At 29.8% G+C, this 16282-nt stretch overlaps 4 protein-coding genes across 4 annotated transcripts; 2 read left to right on the top strand and 2 right to left on the bottom strand.

Moving 5' to 3' along the window:
- Positions 1 to 348: 348 nt before the first annotated feature.
- Positions 349 to 2151, top strand: ALP2b (actin-like protein, putative; the record flags this gene model as incomplete). The annotated part of the gene is made up of 1 exon (XM_029003767.1): positions 349 to 2151. One exon carries the CDS (start codon positions 349 to 351, stop codon positions 2149 to 2151), a length of 1803 nt encoding a protein of 600 aa, XP_028859853.1.
- A 1861-nt stretch (positions 2152 to 4012) lies between these two features.
- PmUG01_06019600 (UDP-N-acetyl glucosamine:UMP antiporter, putative) lies at positions 4013 to 5878 on the top strand (the record flags this gene model as incomplete). Its single annotated transcript, XM_029003765.1, has 1 exon — positions 4013 to 5878. The coding sequence occupies one exon, from the start codon at positions 4013 to 4015 to the stop codon at positions 5876 to 5878; it is 1866 nt and encodes a 621-aa protein (XP_028859852.1).
- Positions 5879 to 7233: 1355 nt separating this feature from the next.
- On the bottom strand, positions 7234 to 9780 carry PmUG01_06019500 (conserved Plasmodium protein, unknown function; the record flags this gene model as incomplete). Its single annotated transcript, XM_029003764.1, has 1 exon — positions 7234 to 9780. One exon carries the CDS (start codon positions 9778 to 9780, stop codon positions 7234 to 7236), a length of 2547 nt encoding a protein of 848 aa, XP_028859851.1.
- A 2225-nt stretch (positions 9781 to 12005) lies between these two features.
- MSH6 (DNA mismatch repair protein MSH6, putative) lies at positions 12006 to 15905 on the bottom strand (the record flags this gene model as incomplete). Its single annotated transcript, XM_029003763.1, has 1 exon — positions 12006 to 15905. The coding sequence occupies one exon, from the start codon at positions 15903 to 15905 to the stop codon at positions 12006 to 12008; it is 3900 nt and encodes a 1299-aa protein (XP_028859850.1).
- Between the last annotated feature and the right edge of the window lie 377 nt (positions 15906 to 16282).

Genomic DNA, 16282 nt, shown 5'->3' with positions numbered 1-16282 from the left:
TTTTTAATTTTTTTAATTTTTTTTTTTATATTGTGTGTGTATACTTGTTATAGCCATTTAAATGATTTTTTTTTTTTTTTGCCCTTTTTTACAATTATTTATTCTGGCGTGCATAATTTTTTCATGAAATATTTTTGTAACAACTTATCTATTCATCAATTTTGTTTCGGTGTGAGTACATAATTTTTGCTTTCCCCATTTACTTTTTCTTCGTTAGTATATATGGAATATTCACGCGCGAAATTACAGAAAAACATTCATATGTACTCTTAGGTACGCCCACTTAGGCCCATGCTCATGTAAGCATATTCTCATATGTACTGACTACAGACAGGCACATCTAAATAAATGGATTCATACAACGACATTTTAAGCATAGTAGTTGATTTAGGATTTGAAAACACGAAAGTTGGATATGCTGGGGATGAAAATCCTACGAACATCTTTAGCTCGAATGTTGGAATTCCACTAGATTTGGATATAAAAGTAAAAAATGAGATTTATAAAAAATGTTTGTGTACAAAAGGAGAATTTTATCAGTTCAATTTAATATACCCCCTTTTTTATTTGGAAGCATTGGAAAATGCGAAAATCAAACCGTGTTTATATCTTGACAATAAATGCCATTTTAATATGAACGAAGATGTGTTTGAAAGAATTATGTTCATGAATGTGAACGGGGATAGAAGTCTGTATAAGCTCATAGAAAAAAGAGTAAAAGATTTTATAGGAAATAAATTGCAAAAACAAAGTGATATAATAGGAAGCGAATTTGTCGATAATAGTGCAGAAGGGGGTTTAACTAGAGAAATCAATGTAGGTATAAACGAAAACGATCAACTTAATGAACAAATGGGTAAAGAAGCGGCATGTACTGAGAATAGCCAAGTACTATATGAACGAGATGACGCAAAATCATGTAATGCTTTAAACACAATAAAAGAAGTAACAGAAATAGGAGAAAATTGTATCATGGAAAAACAGAGGAACGAAGCTGATAAAAAAGACACACTAAACTCTCTGAAAGAATGGGCTGAAGAGAACGATTATTTTGATATGAACGTAATTGAAAATAAATTAATTGATACTAATAGTATAAAGAATATGATAAATAAATATAATAATGTTGGTTGTGGATTAAATGAAAAGATGGAAATATTTTCTTATTTATTTTCTTTACCTAATAAAAGAAATAAGCAGATTAAAGAAAAAATAACCCAATTATTATTTGAAAAATATAAGGTGCCTGCATTATATTTTAACTCAAAATCTATATTAAGCGGACTTTCATACAATAAAAACATCTGCTCAGTAGTTGATGTTGGGTCATGTTATACGGATTTTTCTCTATGTAATGAAGGAATAATAGACGACAAAAATTATAAGATATATAATATAGGAGGATCTACAGTGGATCTCTTTTTAGAAGAGTTATTAGCAAAATTTAATAAAGAATACTGCACACCATATTTTGAAAATAACCATTATTATAAAAAATATGAACAGTTCAGGTATAATAAAGAAAAAATACATGCAGACTATTATAACATAGCAAAGTATATGCCCTTAAAAGATTTAAAAAGTTATTTATGTGAAGTAGCAGATAGCGAAAATAACATTAATGATGCAAAAAATATGACTCTTAAAGAAAGTATGGATGTATTTATTTTGCCAGATGGACAAAACATAAATATTTCAAAATTTAAAAATATTGCATGTGAAATATTTTTTACCCCATCTTTACTAAATGACACAAAATTAGTTGATCACTTAAATAACGTGTTTGTAAAGGACGATAAAAAGACAGATAATACATTCCAGGGACTTCCAACAACTTTATTTAATATGCTGAAAAATGTCAAGTCGATTAAAAATAAAGATGAATTACTAAGCAATGTTATTTTAACTGGTTCCTCTACGCTTTTTGATCATTTCAACCAAAGATTTATTAAAGAATTCAAACAATTAGATTGTATGAGTAGCTGTAATTTTCAAAATTTTCAAGTGTTAAATCATGGAAAATATGATAAACAATATTCTTCCTGGAAAGGCGGCAGTATTTTGTCGTCCTTTAAAAATTTTAGTTCTTTTTTCGTTACCCGAAAAGAGTATGAGGAATTTGGTTTTGACATCGTCAATCGGAAGTGCTAGAATGCTACAATGACAGCAGGATTTAATGCTAGAACTATATAAAGCTATAGTGCTAGATCGCTTTAATGATATAATACTTTACTCCTAGATATGTGTTCTCCACACATGTGTGTAGGGACCAATTCACGTAATAATTTTGTGTATATACGAATGTTTTCTTAAATCAATTTAACCCCGCCATTCCTGCTTACAGGCACGAAAGGACACATATATATATATATATATATATATATATATATATATATATATATATATATATACACATTTAACGATCTTTTTTTGTTTATTCATGATGGCGCCTCTTTCTTTCAACAGCAGTGAAGATCATGGAGGTGTCATTTTTTTTTTTTTTTTTTTTTTTTTTTAAAAAGAATTATACTCTTTTTTTAGCCTGTTTTTATGTAAATTTTGTTTTACCAACTTGCCATTTAAGTGTACTTCCCATGAGGGTCGTAAAAATTGGAAGTACCTCGAACAAGAAAAATGCGATCAGCAATTGAACATTACGTATGTATATATGTACGTATATATATATATATGCAGTAAGACGAATGCATTAAATGAAAAACATTTTTCCCCTTGAAGGGTTTTGTCCCTTATGCTCTAACTGCATACGTTAGTAATTAAATATTTTTTCAATTCACAATTTTATATTATTTTCTTTTATTTTTACTATTGGGGAACTTTTTTATTTTTATTACCTGTTCATATTTTTTTTTTTTTTTTTAATATGCAATTTTTATGCTAACGGTTTAAAAAGAAAGGGGAAAAAAAATAACGGAAATAAAGTATAGGAAGGAACTTTTGAAAAATGCATATATAAAAAAAAAAAAAAGGAAAGAAATAATAAATTCGCAAAACGTTATTTTGTTTTAAGTGTATTGTTTAATTTAGTTTACTGTATTGTTTAGTTTACTGCATTGTTTAGTTTACTGCATTGTTTAGTTTACTGCATTGTTTAGTTTACTGCATTGTTTAGTTTACTGTATATTTTATTGTATTTCATTTTTTTATTTTTTTTTTTATGTTCCATATTTATACGTATAATTCTTCCTAGAGTACAAATATGCTGTGAAAATGAAAAGCAGAGCATACATAGAAAATTAAATATAAAATAAAAAGGAAGCGCCTATACTTTTGAAGCACCCTTAGCTGCGTATTTTTAACTTTTTAAATGTATTATGAAAAGGTTTATTACCATATTTGTATTTAAAAATAATCTGTACTTCGTGTGTATTTTTGTAATTTTTTGCACTTTGCAAATATAAATAATACAACTGGAGTAAACTACTAAATGTAATCATACTTTATATATATATATATATATTTTTTTTTTAATCATTTTTGTTTGTTTGTTTATATAATGTAAAACGTGCTTCTGTGTGTATTTAATCATTTAACATTTTCGTTTTCAATAAAACGCTTCTCACGAATTCGATTTTAAACTTGAAATGGAAAATATTTGAACATTTTATTGTTTGCACTTCGTAAAACTCGAAAATTAAAGTGTGCAAACATTTTGACTTTGATTTTTTTGTCCATTCTTTCTCTTTTTTCGTTATAGCTCATTCATGCGCAAAGACAGCTGTAGAAATGCACAATTTAAAAAAAGCTAGACAGAATGATGTTACATGAAGGTTAAAACTATGGTAAGAAAACTTTTTTTTTTTTTTTTTTTTATCGTTTTTGAATTTATTAAAAAGAAAAATGAACCTTTAGAAGAAGAGGCTCCTTGCGTATATTGGAAATAAAAAAGTACAAAAATTGATGTCGAGAAAAAAAATTTAGTAAAGCTGGAAAAAAAATAGTCAATACTGCACCACTGTGGAAATATTACCTTGGGTATTAGGAATGCATAGAAATGGAAGAATCATATGCACCTATTACAAGGAATAGGAGTAAATTAAGTAATGATAAGGTAGATAAAAACTACGAACATGATGGAGGGGTAGAGAGTAATCAATGTAATAGCATAGTTGGAATTAGTCAACGTGATAGCGCAGCTGGGAGTAATCAACGCAGTAGCAAATGTAAGAGTCCTCTACGTAGTAGCGACTGTGGTACGTACCACTGCGAAGGCCTTTTCCTAAAAGTAATTCTGTTTGTTGTGGTAACAGTGCATTCTCTTCTCATTTACTCAATGATAAGAATTAAAAAAATTAAAAAAATTAATTACAATATAAGAGATGAAAACATCATTTTCCTAACAGAAATAGTAAAATTCTTTACATCTCTCATTTTTTATATACATGAAAATAAGTTCAATTTAAAATTAATAAGGGAAAATGTAAGTGATATATTTAGTACAAGAAGGTTTTATGTAATTTCTTTGGTAGTACCTAGTATTTTATATTATCTTCAGAATATGTTGTTTTATGTAGCTATGTATAATATTCCTACTCCCCTATTTCAGTTGTTGTATCAATTTAGAATTTTAATAGTAGTTCTTTTTACTTTTTTAATTTTAAATAAGAAAATAAAAAGCACTCAAGTTGTTTCCATAACTTTTTTATTTTTATCCTTGATATGTCTGAAGGATTACAACATGGATTATAACAATCATACTTCACATAAAAATGATAAAATAAATTGGTCAAATGACATTCCACATGACCAATGTTTATTCACAAATTACATTTGGAACAAAAAAGATATATTATTTTACTTCCATCAAGGTAAATCCTTATGCAGTATTGGTACTGGTGGAAATATTAGCAGCAGTAGTAGCAGTCATAAAATGGGATACCCCCTTTTTTTGTATGAAATGAAAATGAAACTTTTGTTTCAACAAAAGCTTAACAAAAAATACGGGAGTTATATTTTTCCTGACCACGCAAGGAATAACTGTGAAATGGAATTATCAAATGGTTGTATCTCAGACAGCTCCGATGCGTTTATTATTAGAATTAGCGCTAGCGGTGCCAATAATAGTGATAGTGTCCGTAGAGGGACTCCTAACAGTGTAGTTAGTATTGGGTCTACTAATGCTTATATTACTTCTTACGCGTCTAACGCTTCTAACACTTGTGATGGTATCGCTAAGCCTATAAATAGAGAGGAGATGTACGATCCCCCCAGTAACAACATCAAGAACGAAGAAAAGCATGGACATAATAATATACTAATTGGAGTGTTAACTACATTCTTAGCAACATTTACGAGCGGATTTTCAAGTGTATTTTTAGAATTCCTGTATGTTAATTATAGGTATTCTTTTTGGTTCCAAAATATTTGTTTAGCTTTCTTCAGCATCATACTCAGCGTATGTATGAATAATATGAACATGTCATCTATTTTTAATAAATTCCTGAATAAAAATTATACACGTAATAATAATTATGACATGATCACGTTGCATAGGAGTTTAAAAAATAGGCATTGCGATGATTTCCATGATAGCGATAATTGCTATAGTTGCTGTAATTGGGATGATTACTTTTTGTTAAGTAATATAAGAAACTATTTTGCTCAGTATTTTAATTCATTCAAAGAGTTTGTATATGTTTTTTCGTTTATTTTCTTAAACAGTTTCGGTGGAATTATGACATCTATTTTTATTAAACATGTAGGCAGCGTTACAAGGTTTTTTGTTACCCCTGTTAGTTTGTTATTTAATATTTATATGTCATCCATATATTTTAAAGATTTTGAATTCACGTTCAATTATTTAATTTCGTTAGTGTTTGTTTCTTTTTCCTTGTACTTTTATTTTAAAGAGATGTACTAACCGGCGCGCAAAAAAGCATGTTTATATATATTTATATTTATATGTATTTATATTTGTATAGAAATTATTTCCACTTGTGTAGCCTTTGTTGCTGTTTTGTGTTTTAATCATCGTTCCACCCCTGCGGTTTTGTTCATATTTTTTTTTCATTCTTTTCATTTTGTTTATCATTTTTCTTATTTTTTTCCTTTTTTTCTTTTTAATTGAATTACTAGTCTAATTCGCTTTAGCTATTCATTGAACATCTTTTTGTTAAGACTCTTATTCGCAAAAGTGCATTTTATTTAATTGGAAAAGTTGAAAATATCTAACATTTCAAAAAATAAAAAAAGTTGGCACGTTAAGCGGTTATGCGGTTATGCGGTTATGCGGTTATGCGGTTATGCGGTTATGCGGTTAAGCGGTTAAATGAGTAGCAATTTATACGGGTGTTTTCCTAATGGGATGCGCCCATAAGGGGGAAAAAATTACAAAAAAAAAAAAAAAAATAAATAAAATGAAGCAAGATAACGAAATGTAACAGCATTTTCATGCAGGGAAGTGTCCTATCCAACCGCTTATTAACCGTGTAGCACAAAAAAAAAAAAATAAAAATAAAAATAAAATGAATAATAAAATAATAAAATAATGAAATAATAAAGCAACAAAATAGCAGAATACCAAAATAGCACAATACCAATATAGCAGAATACCAAAATAGCACAATACCAATATAGCAGAATACCAAAATAGCACAATACCAATATAGCAGAATACCAAAATAGCACAATACCAAAATAGCAGAATACCAAAATAGCAGAATACCAAAATAGCAGAATACCAAAATAGCAGAATACCAAAATAGCAGAATACCAAAATAGCAGAATACCAAAATAGCAGAATACCAAAATAGCAGAATACCAAAATAGCAGAATAACAAAATAGCAGAATAACAAAATAGCAGAATACCAAAATAGCAGAATAACAAAATAGCAGAATAACAAAATAGCAGAATAACAAAATAGCAGAATAACAAAATAACAAAATAATTAAATATGGTAAGGTAAAAAACTGAAAGTTGATAAAAATATAAAAAAGACAGTACCTCACCCAGTTAAGGGGACGTACGAGAGGGTATAATAGACCAAATGTGTTAAATCGAAGAAGTATCGCGTCACCGTACATAAATAATTGCTGGCTTTTTCCCCTTTATACCTTCATATAAACTCTACAAAAAAGGCATAAATAAGTAGTAAAAGGTAGCTGCCGAAAAACCAACATCAAAACATAGAAAGAATGTTTTTCTTATGTATGAGTTATTTCATCCAACACAGAAACGTATATACCGAAAAAGAGAAACATAGATCCAAACATACTCATGCAGTTTCACCACCACCCTCGCTACCGCTTTTGGCATTATCTTCTTTGCCAACCTCACTTCCCCCCTTGCTAACCCCTTTGACTTCACCCTTTCCCGATTTGCCCTTCTTTCGCCTGCTTTTCCCCTTGGTCTTTTTCTTATAATTCAATAGGTTTCTGCTAAATTTTAACTCGTCCTTGATATCAAACAAGTCCTGTTTCTTGTTTATACGAGTATCTGCATTTAGCGTGGAATCCCCCACCTGATTAGCACCTTTTTCTTCTGTTCCAGAGGGAAATAATTTTTTAATAATTTCTTTTTTCCTACTAATATTACTTTTTTCTTTTTCTGTACTTTTCATATTTTTTTCTTTTTCAATTTGTTCAAACATATCTTTGTATATAACTGGGAGCCATTCCATAGAATAGGCTGAGCTAAAATCCCTAATCGCATCCATGTCAATATTTTTCTTTTTCATTCTTTCATCACGTAATTTTTCTCTTTCTTCAAGATAGCGATTTAATTCTTTTTCATAAACTTCTTTATGAGTTACATTTTCACCTTGCTCCCTCATGCCCACTTCACATATTTTTCTCATGACTCTATGTTTCTGTACACTAGAGTAGTAGATCATTCTTAGATGCGCTAGTTCCTTTTCATTATATTTATTACATTTATATATATACTCATGTAATCTTAAAAATTTCTTGATAGTTTGTCGACTCTTTAATTCTTTTGTGTCTATAAGATTTGTATATTTTCTTAAAATAAAAGCAGCTTTTATTAAATCCTTTTCTTCTACATATTTTTCAAATAGCTTATTTATTTCTTCTTTTTTCTTTTTATCATATTTAATAGGTTCATACATATATGGAGTGAGTTTATATGGATCCACTGTCAGTTGGGCGTTACGATAAATTTTTCTTTCTTTATTTTTTTTTACGCTTTCATGTTTTCTAAATCCTTCATATATTTTATTTCCCTTCATGCTTAAAATTTTTGTATATAACAACTGTACTTTTTCTAATTTGATGTTTGCTGGATATTTTTTAAATTTTTCCATTAACTCTTTATATTTTTTTGTTGATTCAATAATCTTGTAATCATAATACATATGTTTATATCTTTTTTCATAATCTGTTTCTTTCCAGTCATCGTAAATATTTCCCTCTGCGCATTTGGACAGTTCCTCATCCTTTTGTTCTACTTTCATATATGTATTCGTTATTGGTAAGTCAGCTGTAGCTAAATTTTCCGATGTTGTTGACGTGTTTAGAGTATTTTCATTCTGATTGGCTTCACTTTTTTGAGAATAGTTGTCATCCTTTTTTTCCCCCCTCTTTTCATCCACATTTTTCCTACCATTCTCATTACACTGGGTCCCATTCAATGACTCGTGCTCCAGCTGCTGACAGTACTCATCCAGCTCGTTATATTTATACTTAAAATTTAAATAGTCTATATTCTTATCATTTGCATATTGAAATATGTACGTCTTTATTAATTTACTTAAAATTTCATCCACATTTTCTTCTGTTGGATATACATATTTTAAATCATTAACAAAAATATAGGGTAAGGAGTTCAACATTTTAAATGATTCCTCTCTTGTGAGCACATTTCTGTTTTCATTTAATACCCGAAAACAGGTATTAATATCATCATGATATAAAAAAAAATAAAATTGCTTTTTCAGAACATCCCTATCATATATCTTACCATACAAATCATCAATTCTTTTTATATCAATTTCTTTCTTACTTCTCAGTCTTGTTTTATAATTTATATATGTAACATTAAACTTCCTTAGCACCTCCTCATAATCTGTACTGTACTCCTTCGGATAAAGTTTTCTATTTACTGTTATGACGGGCATCTTAGCATATAACTTGAAAAAAAAAAATTTGTCTTTCATTTTTAATAGTTTCGACGTTTTCGACGTTTTCGACGTTTTCGACGTTTTCGACATTTTCGACATGTTTGCTATTTTGTTTTCTTTTTTCTTTCCATTTCCGACAGAGTTCACCAAAAAAAATGTATTTTCATTATTTTTAAAAAAAAAAAAAAATTTTACATTTCTCCTATCCGACGTATTATTACCTCTTCTACTGTTTGTACGCTTGTCATTATAATTCAAAAATGTGTTGTCATTATGGGGCAATAACTTACCATTCATAAGGTGTAGTGTTCTCTCTATACTTTTTTTTTTGTTTTTACGGCTTTTCTTTCGCTCATTTAAGAAGGACTTAATGAAACCCTCTTCACCTTTTTTCCATGTAGGGAAAGTACTTTTCCGCTTCACATTAATTACTGCCAAGCATCTCTTCCATATGGTCAAACTGCCTCTTTTCTTAGCCAAACTGCCTCTTTTCTTAGCCAAACTGCCTCTTTTCTTAGCCAAACTGCCTCTTTTCTTAGCCAAACTGCCTCTTTTCTTAGCCAAACTACCGCTTTTCATAGCCAAACTGCTGCTTAGCACTGTGAATAACTCGTTCAAGTTTTTGTAGGCATACTTCGTTACGCAAATACAGTAAAGCACAACAGAAATAGAGAAAATTTTCATGTTAAAACATTGTTTTGCGTTAGATAAGTGGGTGGAAAGGGGCGAGATTAAGGCACACCCACGTGAGGAAGTTGCGCCTGCACGCGAGCAGGTAATGAAAGCATGTACTTGAGGTCTAATATACGTATGTTTGTATGTGTTTTAGTGCTAACCGATACAACAACTGGCAGTAGGTGAAGTCTTTTTTTAGTTCGTCAAGATACTGTGATAGCATATTTTACACAAATTATTCGTTGTACAACTGCTGTGATATGTTTCACACATTTCACAATACAATGCATTTCCTCAAGTACGGATAGACACATACACACACACGCACACAAGTTGGTGCGCACAAACAGAAAAACAACCACACAGTCAAAACACACAAATACATAGATGTTCTCCAAAATGTAGGATATAACGCTTTGTTTGTTCAAGTGCGAGAAATTGCAATGTTTTTCTATTTTATTTTATTTTATTTTATTTTCCCAAATATTTTCCTCTGCTACTCCTTTTTGCTACATCAAACAAGTGAATATATTATCTGAACAATTGACTGTTCATTAAAATTTATTTTATGGTAATAATTACGCAAGTTTTAATATTAAAAAAAAAAAAAAAAAAAAATTCCATTTCAATAAGAGCTTGAATTATACATTCAATTTTTGAAACCTCTTTATTTTATTTTATTTTATTTTTTTCTTCCAAATATATGTTGACATAAAATTGTCGACGCGTAATTTTATGCTTCATGAAGGCTTATACCTCTTGTTCCTAAAATTTAATTCATATTTGTAAGCGTTCTAATTTGACCATTTTGTTTAGTTCTTCATATACTCATTTATACATATATTTATTCATTTATACATATATTTATTCATTTATACATATATTTATTCATTTATACATTTATTTATTCCATTTATACATTTATTTATTCCATTTATACATTTATTTATTCCATTTATACATTTATTTATTCACTTATTCACATATTCATATATTTATTCAATCATTCATTCATTTATTCTTATATTCATTTATTTTATTTTTGTGTTGAATCAATACTCAGGTAAAAGATACAACGCTGCCCATATATTAGCCCTAAACTTGAGCATACAAAATTGAACTCATAAAATAGGCTCATTTTAAAAGGGTAGGGAAATAAATATCACCCAAAAACGTAAAAATAAATTTTTCTCCTAGTTGTTCGTTTATCAATAAGTTCATTTCATGTATCTCCCAGGGTTTACATATGAAATAACAAGCACCATACTTGCGTAATGCGTGCATAAATACATACACGTACATATACATGTTCATTTCTGTACCCAAACCCACATACAGGTATCTCTATACTTAAGGACATCCACCCACGTAATACTTTTGACGCAACAAACGAATTAACAACTAATAGGCGAAAAAGTGGAAGAATTAAAAAATGAATTAATGCTGCGTTATTTCAAAAATTTGACCGAAAAAAAATTCAGTGTAGTTTGAAATTTTCAAAAAAGGGCAAAAATTAATGCATATTAAGAAAAAAAAAATTATTTCAAAAATGTGTTAAAGAGGTATATATATACGCACATGCATACGTACGTCGTCCATTTATATATATATATATATATATATATGCATGCTTTTTTTTTTTTTTTGTTTTTTAAATAGCCTTTTTATTTGGTATCTCAAAAAATAAGCTGCTTCATAATTAGCCACATGTAGATAAATAGGCAGAAAAGCCGAAAAAAGAGGACAGAAGAGAAAAATATCAAATTCCAAATTTTAAGAGGAAAATTATATGTCAACGGGGTTGCACGTACATGTTCACGTTCAGGAGTAAAATGTTTGTATGAGTACATGTACGGGAGCACGCTTTTATTGTGTTCACAGTGGCAAGGAGACGCACACATATAAATATGCACAAATGAAAGTTCATACATATGTGTATACCAATAGACACAGTGCTGCCCCTTCCAAATACTCGTGTGGTGGAGCCACTAATGGGGTGAGAAAAGGAGAACCCTCCCACACACGTCCATATATGTATGCATGTATGTGTATATACATGTATATATATATATATATATATATGTATATACATAACCACGATGCAATGAATTGTCGATGTACACTTTTGTACACATGGAGGGTGGAGGGATATGCTGTTTTGTTCCCTTCATGTGTCAGCAACTCCTTCCCTCTCTCCCTCCTCACAGTCTCCTACCAATTTGTCTGCTACTTAATCACGAAAATTCACATTTATACTTTCGAAACAAAGAAGCCAAGTTTTCATCATCAGGCGCATTTAACAAAGAACGCATTATATTTTTATATTTAATAATTTTGCAAAATTCATCAGTTACATTTTCAAATAGTACCGATTTCTCATGTGCAAGATCAATGATCTCTTTTGGAAGTCCAGCTAACCTTGCAATGTGTATTCCAAATGATTTAGGACATACTCCTTTAATAAATTTGTATAAAAATATAATTTTCTCCTGTTCATCATCAATACTTAAGCTCATATGATAGTTGGAAATATTTGTATTATGTTTGACTTCTTCTACTAGCATATGGTAATGAGTTGAAAAGATGCATCTACATTTTATAACATCAGATATTTGTTCAAGTGTAGACAAAGCAATTGCTGTGCCATCAAAGGATGAGGTTCCTCTACCCAGTTCATCTAAAATGGCTAAACTGTATTTAGTACTCTGTTTTAACAAATTTGATATATCCTCTAACTCAACTAGAAATGTACTTTTTCCTTCAAATAAGTTATCACTTGATCCTAACCTTGTAAATATCTTATCTACTACTGTTAACTCACAATATGTACAAGGAACAAAGGCACCTATTTGTGCTAATATAACAGATATAGCTGCCTGACGCAGTAAGGTACTTTTACCTCCCATATTTGGTCCCGTTAATAATAAAGTTGATTTTTTTTCCTGCTCACATCCCATATAAATATTGTTTGCAATAAAGTTCGGCATGAGGGTTGCAACAACTGGGTGAATATTGTTTTCAAGGATGAGCAAAGGTTCTTTAGTATCACTAACACCTCGATCTGTATCATTTGTTTCATCCGAATATTTTTCCTTCTTGTCTGTTTTTTTATTTTGAACTTCTCCCTTTTCTTCCTCCATTTCGGATGTTCCTTCCTCTTCTTCCTTTACCCCTTTGTCCATCACCCTTGTATGGTTATCACATCGCATGGGATGAAGTATAGGTCTTGTTAAAACGAATGAAGTGTTTAATACTACATATGCAAAGGATTGCAAACAATCTAGTTCTGCAATTAGCCTGCATGCAGCAATATATTTTTCATAATGTGCATAAAATAAGTGGAAAATTTTTTGAAAAAATGGATAAATGGCATCTTTCTTTTCCTGTTCAATGTCATCTAACATTTCAACACAACTTTTTATCTCTTCATTTTGTATCCTAACAAATCCTTTTTTAGCAGATGTTATTTCAACTTCTTTTAAAAAAGATTTTGGAACGTTATCTGGACATTCAATTTCGTATTTATATTTTGCATGCACAAATTTTAATGTTGATATTTTCAAATATTTTTTCATATTTGCTAATATATTATTTAGTTGATTTTCTACATCCTTTTCTTTTCTATTTATCATATCGATTACTTCATCACATCCTTCTGCTGGTTTATATTCTTTTTCCCCATCAAAATCTATTTTTTGTAAAAACTCTTTTGTAATTTCTTCAATATGAGGATATGAACCATTCACATTTTTATTATTCCTCCTGTCAGGTGTATTACTAATTTCGAATAAGCGACTAGGCATTTCATCATCCTTATCAATGCTGTTAATTTCAGTCAACATTATATCTATTTCTTTGAATGCATTTAAGAATGTAACAAATTCTTTCAATTTTGTATTAACAATATTATCAAAGAAGACAGCTCCTCTTTCACTTTGAGATGCTTGAACACATATTTTGTTTAATAACCTTTGTATGTCAGGTAGTTTCTTCATCTTTAACCTTATCAATGATAATATGTGTTCATTTTTTCTCAAAAAATCTACAACATCTAATCGTTCATTAATTTTTTTACAATTCAATAAAGGACTACATACCCATCTCCTCAAATTACGAGCACCAAAATTTGTGCAAGTTTTATTCACATAATCGTATAAGGAATTTTTCGTTTCTCCTGACTGAGTCTCTAATATTTCCAAATGCTTTAAGGCAGTTGCATCCAGAACCATATAATTGTCTTTCTTAAATAAATCGTAATGTTCAATTTTGCAAAACTTAAAGACTTTCTTATCTAAAAGAAGGGATCTAAGATATACTATAAATCCTCCAAAAGCACAAATAACACTATTGTGTTCTTTATATATTTCCAAACTTTTAGGAATATTAACGAAATATTTATTTATTTCATCTAACGATGCGATGATATTAGGAAAACTATTCATACTAGTCAACTCCGGATCTGCTGCAATATTTTTAAATATGGATAACACTTCTTTGTTTATATTTTTCGAACAATATAAAATTTCTGCTGGACATAATTGTGCAAGAATGGTCCTTAATTCTATTCTCGATTCATCATCATTACAATACCCTACAGCAATGTAAGACGTTGCAATATCTGTTACAACAAAACCAAAGTTACACTTTGTTTTTAATCTATCATTAGAATTATCTAAATCTTCTATATCATCAAAATAAAAACAAACTAAATATTTGGTCTCAGCACTTAACATATTATCATGTAGTATTGTGCCTTTAGTATATATTTCATTGACCTCTCTTTTGATAGCTTTATCTTTAGGTCCAGAGCATTCTTTGTTCCTTTGTTCAAGTTCTTTAGGTGTTTCCATCTGCTCAATTACAACTACTTTATGACCACTATTAATTACTTTTTTTGCATAAAAATGTAAAGACTGTTCTGGAAATCCCAAGTGAGGTTTCTGCTCACCACTCATCCAATTAAGTCCACATATAGTATGCATAAAACAAGCATCAATATAAAATATTTCATAAAACCTTCCCATTTTAAAAAAAATTATTTTATCAAAATTTTTAGATTTTATTTTCCAAAATTGCTGCATACCTGGAGTATAATGTGCTTGTTTATACTCCACTGCCCATTGATGATCTGATGGTGGAGTCCATATGGTTGTACAATCATAGTCAGCACTCTCTGGTTTGTTCAAATTATTATCTCTTATATACTGAGGTTGAATCCATTTTGGAAATTCGAATGTATTACAATATAAAAAATACTGTTCTATATATTGTCTAAATTTATCATTTGTTAAACTGATAGGTAAATTTAAATATTTATTTCTTAAGAAATCTAACTCTTGCGATTTTTTACTATCTTCTCCTTTTCTTCTTTGTATTGATTTAATATCCCTACATTTATTATCATCGATTAAAAGAGTTTCTTCAAATTTTTTATTTGGTTCATATAGTAAAAAACTTAACTTCCCATCAACACCATCGCTAATTGACTGTTCCCCATTATTCCTTTTTTCCTTTCCCATTTTAGTCTTTTCATTTGTGTTTGTATTTGTATCACTTGAGCTATCAAGTATTATCTTTCTCTTCTTTTTTATAATAAGATCCTCTTCTGTGCTTAGATCTGCATTTTCTGCACTCTCTTTATCATAGTAACTGCTACTATTCAGCACCATCTTATTTTCGCTCTCGCTTTTTACTGCACTTCCCTCCTGTAAGGAATCTTCAAATAGACTTCCTTGATGCCCCTCGCTCATGCCAAAGCTGTTCCTGTTGCTATGCGCATTGCTTCTCACATTGTCACTTCCGCTGCTCTTTTCATTGCTCATCTTCAGCCCCTTTCCATCGCTTTCCTTCACATTTGACACAAAATTATTCAGCATAGAAAATTTTGCGTTCAGCTGAGCGTTCTCTTTGTCGTCCTTCATCCCATCCTCCTCCAAAGGATTACTTAAAAATAATTTATTCCCTTCAGGTTCTCTGTATTCGTTTTCATTTCCTGTGATATTTTTATTAATATCTGCATCATTTGAACAGTTAGTTTTCTTTATCTTACTCTCATGAGTTTTAAAAAAACTCAGAATTGAAGCTTGTTTTTTATTCGAAGCCGCTGACGAATTCTGCTTATTAAACTCAGACATACTTTAGAAAATGGTAAAAAGGGAAGAAGGTTGGACAAGTCGTCTTTCCGCGTACGAATATGCGCGTTAAGGCACGTGGCTTATTATGTATGTATATGTATATATACGTATGTGTATATATATACTTTCCCGTTATATATATGCTTGTACGTGTTGTGATACTTTTTCACCCACAACTAAACCGCTATGCGTATAATATACATATATATACACACATATATATAAATATGTAACTACTCGTACTTCACTATGGAACGTATTTTCATGTGTACGTTGCACATATGATATTCTGACAAGTGTACATTGCACACATGAACATTTTTTACTATTCATATAAAATAAAAATTATCACTATTTAACAAAAAAAAAATTATATG

Source organism: Plasmodium malariae (genome assembly GCF_900090045.1).
Source record: "Plasmodium malariae genome assembly, chromosome: 6".
Classification (NCBI taxonomy): domain Eukaryota; phylum Apicomplexa; class Aconoidasida; order Haemosporida; family Plasmodiidae; genus Plasmodium; species Plasmodium malariae.
Note: the sequence above shows the minus strand (reverse complement) of the source record. Positions and strands in the feature narration are given on the sequence as shown.